Below are 9,617 nucleotides of genomic sequence, written 5' to 3'. Positions count from 1 at the left end.
TGATGCTGAAAAATAGAATCAATGTAAAAATTGGGTCATAGTTTAAGCATTCAAGTGAAACCATTAATTAGAAAAAAGATTGCTCTCTCTACAAAGCACTAACATATATGATTATACAATATCCACATCCCTTGTAACTTCTTGGGAGGAATGATTAGAGCCATTATGGTTTGATTTGCTTTTATTAGAGCCATCATGGTTTGATTTGCTCTTATTAAAAGATAAATAACGGGCAAAGGCGCTTTTTGATCTTCCAATAGGTCGAGGAGGCAGCCCATTGCTCGATCTGCTGTCTCCATTCTTCTTGGCAAGATCTTCAGATAGGATCTTGACAAGATTCTGGAAATGTCGTCTTGATGTTGGATACCTTGATATCGATTTGGTGATCCCTCGAAGTCTGAATCGCCAAACGAAGTAACATCATCACAAAAAGAGAAATGCAAAGAAAACAAAACCACAAGGATGACTCAAGTATGCTACAACAGATTGACATTGTTTACCTTCGAGCTAGGGCATCAAGTTCAGCTCGTTTACGCTCAGACTCAGGTGCTAGACTAATACTTGCAATTTTCAATTTCGTAGGATCGTCATTTAACAGTACTAGTTTGCAGAGATAATTCTCTTCTTCCTCGGAAAGATTTTGTGCTTTAATCTGATCTTTCATGATAAGGAAAGGGTTGAAGAACCAATCAAAAAAGGCATCTTTTGGCCTGTTGTTGATTGTTATCTCCGTACGATTATCGCCTGCATAAATGAAGCATACATTAAAAAATAGAAACTGCTGAAACGAACAACAATAACTAAATTTGTTTACGGAATGAAGTCGAGATAAGTAACACCGCCTTGCGGGGAAAAGCATTCACTTACTCAACAAAAAACCCTCTGAGTTGGCTTTTGCAGAGCGTAAGAGCGCCTGAAGAAGGCAATAAGCTGGCAAGCCAATGCTCACCACCGTACCACCTCTATTAAATTTGGCATCTTCAATATCTTGACCAGTTATGAGTCCTTCAGAAACAAACTTCTCTCCATGACGCTGGCATTCCTTAAATAACCCATTAAGTAGCTGAACAAGTGGCAAACACAATTTTTATTCAGTATCTAAGCTATATCATGCAAGGACCCTGGACTCATGCATCATCACATACACGATAATACAATCCAGAATCTCATATAATATAAGTCAAACGGAAAGATGTAGAACACATACGTCAAACGGTTTCAGATCAACCATAGGAGTAAGCGAATCTGACCGACTTTTAAAAGAACTGGGCCTTGAAAAAGAGGAAGCACGAGATGGACTCTTTGACAGCTGAACATTCTTTCGGAATCGTGGCCTATTAGATGAGAAATTTAGTGAGCTTTATCAGAGTTCATAAGCTTCTAACACAACCATAAAGTACTCAAGAACTGAACAAAACCTTGGAAAACAAGATCCTTCTGGCATGTCCAAAATGTCATTGCTGTATTCATCATAAATAGCCCATGATGCAACAATATAGCAAAGCCCGTACCAAAATGAGGACTCCTGTGATCCAGAGACCGCATGGTTAATAGTTATATTTCCTGCAATTAGTGCATAAAGGAATTTGAAACTACTCTCTCTGCATGTAATATGATTTTAAAGACACATTCGATAAGAATATCATGATGCAACCAACTTAAAAAGAAGAATTTCTTGGAATGTATTGGCGCACGAGTTTAACTTACAACTACTAGGGCAAGAAGACACGGAACCTGATCTCAGGATGTTTGGTAAATATAAATATTTCATCAAATTTGTTATTCTTACTCGCTAATACAAATTCATAATATAAATTCACTTATTGAAGCTGAAGTTACATGGATAAAGAATTCATTTTCATTATAAGTAAAGATAAAGCTGTATAGATGTCATTTTAGTGAAAAAAGTATAAACATAATGGCCCAATTTGAATTCCGTATTTAGGGTGCCCACATGCATGAGCATATACAAAAATTACATTGTATAAAATCTTTTAAAAAATAGTAAAACCACTATGAAATAAGATTTTGACCTGATAAACAATAACGCCTGCATAAGCACCAAGGAAGATGCTTGATACCATGGACCCCAAAACTGCTCCAACAACAGCCAATGGCCAGAGAATTATAGCTAGACCTGCAAATGGTACACATATTGTTTCCAAGAAAGGGCCTTCCCTTCCTATAAGGTCATGAAACAAACGATGCCACCCCTTCAAGAGCATGTATGGGCTTTTGCAGACAGCAATAATTGAGATTAATGGAAAGTCGAGCATAGAACCAAGTAAACCAGCAATAAGAGCACCAGGAAGATGAAGCAATCTGCAAAACATTGATAAAGAATTCACGTAAATGGCAAAAAAGATAACAAAGCTGTACTCAATTATGCTGCGAAATGAAAAATCAGTAGAAAAATATTGGTTTCCAATATTGTTGGTTTCTGATTTTTAGCTTCAACCATCCAGCGAAGAGTCTCAATATCCATGTTTGAATATTGATATGACTAGTTCATGGTGTGAGGTCAAAGGTCAATACACAACGAATTTCTGAAATGTCAACTATCAAGTCCTAAACATCCATTCATCACGATAGTTGATTTCAAACATCTTTTTTTGTAAACTAGGTATTATCAGTCTGTCTAGTAACAAATCATTGTGACCAAAGACCCAATGCAACAATGCTGTTCAAGAATATAGAATACTGCTGTCATCTCAAGCTCTTAAGAAGAAAGGTCTTCAGACCACCCAAGTAGCGGTCATTTCAATATAAATTTTTTTGGCCTCAATTGACTTCTAAAATGATAAAAAATTTAAAGTCGCCAGTGCATTGGAAATGTTGAAAATGATAATACTCGATTTCAAGAAAAAACAATCAGGAAGAAGGAACCGAGATGTTTAAAATAGTGAAGAGCTTCCATAAATATATAACCCTATTAAGCTACAAATTAATTTGAACTTCCATGTAAAATTACTTTGAACATCAAGCTGGTATAGCGCATTCTCGGCTAGGGACAACAATCTTATGGATAGGCTATGGCTAAGCAGACAGTTTGTTCAAAGTTGTTTCACCCTCAAATGTTGTTCTAAAATAACTTACATGAAAGAAAACAAAATGAGCTCAACAGGAACAGAACAAGAGGAAAATGTTTAAAGAAAAAAAGAGAAAACCTGATTTCATAATATTTTCTATCTGAAGGTTGTTGCCGTTGTAGGTCATCCATATATGATAGATAAGAATGATAACAAAAATCTCCAAAATCTCGAATAATAGTGCAAGTCTTTTGAAGAGTGTCCCATGTTCCATCCTGTGAATTTAGAGCCAATAAAAGTTATATATGTGAGGAAAAAAGTAAAGAAGGTAAGTCATTTATCATCTAGAAATGGTATCAAAATAATACATACATAAAAACAGTGATAAAGCACATCAGTTTTCCCTTCTCCAACAGCATCAAAAGTGGCAAATACTGGTGAAAGAAAGCCATAAAGTAGGCCACCGACGACACTTCCAACAATGCTAGCCACCAACCAAATAACCAATGGGGCTGGTAGCAATATGCAGACAACGAGCTTCAGAACCGGCCCTAATAGCATAGCTCTGCCATTAAAGAAAATAAGAGAATAAGAGAACACCGCAAACAGTAAGAGAACCAAGTATAAAGAGAATTTCAGGGTCAGGAAAAAGCACCTCATAATTGAAAAATATGTCCAGACAACGTGTAACGGAAAAAGCCCCAATATGATCCCAGAGTTTCCAACTGACATGATAACACATACCAACGGACAGAAAATGATACCTGCACATAAATATTTAATGTATTTTCATAATACACTCTATATATATTCCAGTTTCTGGTTATACAACCCATCAGAGACTTTGTTTGGCAAATTACAGTGATTCATTTCAAATGTGTCATTGAGGAATTTCATCCAGAAAATAATATAAAGCACCAAAATGGGAAAAAAAGATTAAGAACCTAATACAAAATCATTTCGAGCAAAGGGTCAACCCGGTCCCTAAACCTGTAATTCGGAATCAAATAACTCATTATCAACCATTTTGATAAACTAAGCATAAAATCGGGTCATCCCGGTCCTGAACTTGTTTACATTATGCAATATTGTCCTTAATTGACCTAACAACATAAAGTATTATCCTTAATCAATCAAAATGGCCGAGAGTGAGTTATTTGATCCCGAGTTACAAGTTCAGGACCGGATTGACCCTCTACTCAAATCATTTCTATGGCAGCAGAACATTCACATTCAACACCAGTGAAACAATATGGCAAGGGTACAAAACACATTCAAAATAACTTTGCAGGGAGCAGATTATTCAAATTGATAACAAACCCAAAATGAAATAAACACTAACCTTTAATAGTACCAAGAAGCAAAAGTCCAACAAAGTAAGGGAGAAAGCAAATGAAGTTCCACAAAGTAGCCAAAATACCCCTTGGTGGCTCCATACTCACTTTTTTACACTTCAGATCTCAAAACATTGCTCTAACTGCTCCTGAACTCACCAAAAACCTCATCTTTAGCCACCATGAAGTACAAAAGCAACCATTTTTATGTATTTAACCGAAGAAAAATGAAACCCCACTTCACAAACTAACCAAAAGATTTGAATTTGCTCACCTTCTTCGAACACTGCAGTTATCTTACTAAAGATATTGGGATTTGAACCACTGAAAAACAGCAGTTATCAAATAGAGCAGAGTAAAAAGGGCTAGCGGTTGCAAATAACCGTCATACAGTGGCCCCAAATTCAGATAAGGAGCCGACAAAACAGTTACAGTCAAGACAGGAGATTGAGAGGAAGAATCTTTACTTGGGAGTTCTATTTGCTGTATGGTTCTGTGCTTAAACTTAAAGCAAAGCAATGTGTGGAGTGGTTACATTAATACTATAAAGTCTGTAATGTTTAACATTTCTTGATACTGGTGATAAAGACATGTGTTTGGTTAGTCCGAATTGGTACCTATAATGCTTTACAATTGGCCACTAAAGTAAGTAAAATTTATTTAAATTAGGAGGAATTAGTATTTAAATTGAGCAATGACCAAAAAAAAAAAATGAGTCGAATTACACCAAAGGTTAATAGATATTTCTATTTTATTAAAGTTATTATAATAAAAATTTAATAGATATTTTAGTATGTACATATATTATAAAGTATAGAAACATCTATTAAATTTTTATTATTGTAACTTTAATATTTGTTTCTTTCAAAAAAAAAAATTAATAATTGAATGTGTGTGTGTGAGCATCATTAGTTTGTGAATTGCCATTTTTTTAACATACAAATAAAAATTACAATCTATATCTATATATTTATATAATTCAGAGTACTAACGGAACTCTCTCATTAATTCTCACCAAATCGAACACTCTCATTAGTTTTCATCTTTTTAAAAAAATTTATTTTAATTTAATTAATTAAATCAACTCCCTACTAAAAACAAGTTATTATAAAATCAACTTACACTATAAATCAACTTCCTACTAATTTATGTCATTATCTTATCATTAAACTTAGCAAATCACTTTTAGTATACGTCAACTTTTTAAACGATTAAATGCTAATTACATAAGTTAAGCTTTCTAAATTCCAAGAACTTTTTAAATTCTAAAAAGAAAAAGAAAATCTGGCACGAAGAAAAAAATGTCTTAGTAACATTATGCATATAGGTAAGATTAATGAATATTTATTGTTTATTTCAATAATGTAATCTATGATTTTCTCTCTTTTTTTACAAACTTTATATGTCTATCATGTGGGATATTTCCCTTTTTTGATTTTGCTTCTTTGATTTATATGTTGTGCTTATAAAGCAAATTAGCTACTATTATATTTTTCATTTTTTGTTCATGTATGGAACAAATGTTGTGCTTATAAAGCAAATTAGCTACTAATATTTTTTTTCCTATTCCAGTATGGAACATGCATGTAGATTAGATCAAAATAAATGAAATACACAATTTTTTTTTATAGATAATATATATATAAATGGCCACGAGAAATGGAAAAGGACCTTAATTTTTAAGCTTTCACACAAAAAGTGGCACATTTAAGATGGCGCACTAGACGTTACGACTTAGAGAAAGGTCAGAGAAAACAAAATCAAATGTCCGAAAACAGAATACAAAACAAATTCCTAAAGAAATTCAACTCCAAATAACTGAACTCCCTATAACAACATTTATAAATAAATGTTTAGAAAAACAGTTTAAAATCACCGCCTCTTTATTGATTCTTTATGATGAAAGATTCTAATGTTCCTACATTTTCATATCTCCCATAAAACTAAAAATAAAAAAAACTTGCCAAAACTTCCAATATATTTTTTTTGGAATAATATTCACTCGTTGCACCATAAAATCACCAAAGGAGTTTGGAAAAGACCAAAGAATATCAAGTTTTTGAAGAACACCACACCAAACACTTCGAGCAAATTTACAATGAATAAGAATATGAGCTTAAGTCTCCACCACACCACAAAGAAAACATAGAGAATTATCAACCGAGACTATAGAACGAATAGCTGAAAACTCCAGAGAAGGTATCCTACCATGCAAGGCAAGCCAAATAAAGAATTTTACTTTAGGAGGCGCATAAGATTTCTACGCAGAAGCAAACAACAGATGAATCCCATTTGTTTCCCTAACAGTTGGTTCAACAACTGAACCATGCCCAATATTAAAATTTGGTCATAATTAGCAACAAAAGTCGTTGATTATCATTCACATCAGCTGAATGATGATGTCCAGAAATCATAACAGGTTGCCATTGGTCTTCAGAAGCAGCACCAGTCATATGATGTATACTAAAAACAGCAGGTTGGTGTCTTCCAGAATCAGTAGTAGTCATACGTTGTATTTCAAAAGCAGCAGTCGGTGATTTCCAGAAGCACTAGGAGGTCGGTGATTACCAGAAGCAACAGCAGATCGGTGATTCCCAGAAACAGCAGCAGGTCTTCGATAGGTATGAGAAACATCAACAGGTCTTCTATTCAGCACGTCTTTATCATTACCAGCTCTCAGCATATTAACAGCGGATTGGAGCGTAACATCTCCTCTCAAACTAGTAAACACCGGACCAAAAAAATTGTGGGATTGTCGAATAAAAGAAGCTAAATTAAATAATTTAGAATTTGTATTCCAATAAACCACATCTTGCATCCCCATAATGGCATTAACATCATTAAAACGATATTGAAGCTCACCCAAAATCAAAATTTTAGCTCCTCTTAAACGACGCCTCTGACGCCATCCCGTATCCCAGACATCTTGTATAGTAGCATTTTTTTGGTTTGAAAGCTTATAAAGACGCGGAAACAAATGTAACGTCTTGTCACTCCACAAAAAAATATTTGCTCCCTCGACAATGGAATATTTTAAATTATTGATAAAAATACTCCAAGCATCGATATCATTGCAGCAAATCTTCTTTATACCCTTCTAAATAAATGACAATTTTTTCACATCCCCATGAACCAAAAAATTCCAATCAACCACTGAAGAACAACTAGACACCACCTTGAACCATAGAGAGCTACCATTATTAATTCTCAAATTCCAAATCCATTTAAAAAGGAGGCTTTGATTTATAAGATGAAGACTAGAAATACTTAAACCCACATTTGCAAAAGTCTTGACAAATAACCTTCCAAGCGACCTTACACATAGATCTAGCAAACTCATCCCCCTTCTAGAGAAAATGCATCATATAAGACTCTAACTGTTTCTGAACATGAGTGGGCATGCTAAAATGGATATATAATAGACCGGAACACTGAATAAGACTGACTTAATAAGACCTAACCTTCCTGCAGGACAAAGCAGAGAACCCTACCAAAGAGCTAATCTCAACTTAAATCGCTCAACCACACTGTCCCAAGAGTTAGCAAAGAGCTTTCTATTGGTAAGAAGAAGACCCAAGTACTTAATCGGAAAAGAATCAATCTTACAACCAGCCGTCTGAGCCGCCATCAATAAATCAACCTCATTCACATTAACTTTAGTAATGGAGCTTTTGTAAAAATTTATCGTCAGACCAGAGATCAACTAAAAACAGCGAAGGATACGTGTCAATTTCTAAGCTTCTCAATATGAAAAGGAATGAAAAGAATTGTGTCATCCGCAAACTAGAGAAGAGAGACATGATCATGATTCGCAGAATAGCAGTAACCCTGAGTGAGACCCAAACCATAAGAACGGGTAAGAATCTGTTTTAATCCTTCAACTGGAAGAACAAACAGATAAGGGGAGATCAGATCTCCCTAACAAACTCCTCTCTTAAGAGGAAAAGGATCAATCAGACTACCATTTACCAGAATAGAGGTGTTAGCCGAAGAAAAACAACAAGCCATCTACACTGCATCACATAAATCAGATAATCCCAATCAATACTGTCAAAAGTTTTGTGGAAATCAAGGTTTAGAATAAGCAGTTTTTCCTTCCTATGTGAAGCTGAATGGACAAGATCATTAGCTATCATAGAGCACTCCAGAATACTTCTCCCTTTTTAAAAGGCGTGCTGACTATCAGAAATCAAATTGGCAAGAAGCGGCGCTTATCTTCGAGAAAGAACCTTCGAAAGAAGCTTGAAAAGGCCATGAAGTAAACTAATAGGACTATAGTCCTTGATATTAGATGGACCCGCCACCTTTGGAACCAAAACCAAGAATAAGGAGTTAATAATCTTAGCAAGATGTTGAATCTAAAAACCCTAGAGAAGAAATCAACAATTGCATCCTTCATAATAGGTCAAGCTTTCTGGTAAAAAAGAAGTTGAAAGCATCAGGCCCTGGTGCCTTTTTTCGCCACAAGAACAAAGAGTACCAAAAATCTCACACACCATAAATGTCTAATCAGAAGGTCAGCATATGGATCCGTGACTTTTGAAAAAGCCAACCCTGATAAGTCATACACAACTCTTTCACTCTAATTGTAAAGAGTACTAAAGAAATCCCTGATATGGAATCTGATATCCTTTGGCTCTATGAAGATAGTGTCTTCCACTTGAATAGAAGAAATGTGGTTGTTTCTATAATGCGTAGAAGCCACACTATGAAAAAATTGGTATTTTTGTCCCCCTCAACATTCCATTTCAAGCTAGACTTCTGAACCCAAAAAGAGTCCACCCTTTTCTCTGTAGTCCATAATTCTATTTTGAGCTTACTAATATTGTATTTTTCAGCCTCAATGAGTAACCCAAATTCTACAACAATTTCCTTAACAAGAATATCTTGGGTAAGCTCCTTAATACGTTTGTTCTGATCACCAAAAACTTTTGAATTCCATTTCTTAATTTGTTGTCGCAATTCTCTTAACCTCTGAATGAGATTTTGAGAATTTAAACAAACTAAAGCCCAACTCTTAGTAACAAAATTGTTGAACTCCTCATGCTCCCACCATGAATTAATAGAGCGAAAGGGCTTAGGCCCCCAATCAGAAGCATTAGCACTGCAAAAAGGAATAGGAATGTGATCTGACTGACCCTTAGGCAAAGCTGTCAGCGACGTATGTGGCCAAATAGGGCCGGCGGTAGCTGAGACCAAACATTTGTCTATACGTGACTTTGAGAGTGAATTTTTCCAAGTAAAAAGTCTTCCC

At 35.0% G+C, this 9,617-nt stretch overlaps 1 protein-coding gene across 3 annotated transcripts; it reads right to left on the bottom strand.

Moving 5' to 3' along the window:
* On the bottom strand, nt 1-4,942 carry LOC126682864 (uncharacterized membrane protein At3g27390). Of its 3 annotated transcripts, none has more exons than XM_050378628.2 (11): nt 4,616-4,942; nt 4,372-4,512; nt 3,685-3,793; nt 3,402-3,594; nt 3,168-3,304; nt 2,034-2,322; nt 1,419-1,525; nt 1,208-1,334; nt 868-1,063; nt 501-744; nt 1-397 (listed from the first exon to the last, which is right to left on the bottom strand). In XM_050378628.2, the coding sequence occupies exons 2-11, from the start codon at nt 4,463-4,465 to the stop codon at nt 112-114; spliced, it is 1,782 nt and encodes a 593-aa protein (XP_050234585.1). In that variant the 5' UTR covers nt 4,466-4,512; nt 4,616-4,942; the 3' UTR covers nt 1-111. The 3 variants fall into 3 exon arrangements, with proteins under 3 accessions (XP_050234585.1, XP_050234584.1, XP_055961944.1); XM_050378627.2 differs by having other exon boundaries at nt 4,638-4,941; XM_056105969.1 differs by lacking the exon at nt 4,616-4,942 and having other exon boundaries at nt 4,372-4,609.
* Nucleotides 4,943-9,617: the final 4,675 nt, after the last annotated feature.

Source organism: Mercurialis annua, linkage group LG5 (assembly GCF_937616625.2).
Source record: "Mercurialis annua linkage group LG5, ddMerAnnu1.2, whole genome shotgun sequence".
NCBI classification, from domain to species: Eukaryota; Viridiplantae; Streptophyta; class Magnoliopsida; order Malpighiales; family Euphorbiaceae; genus Mercurialis; species Mercurialis annua.
The sequence above is the reverse complement of the archived record's forward strand: the minus strand, read 5'-3'. Positions and strand labels throughout refer to the sequence as shown.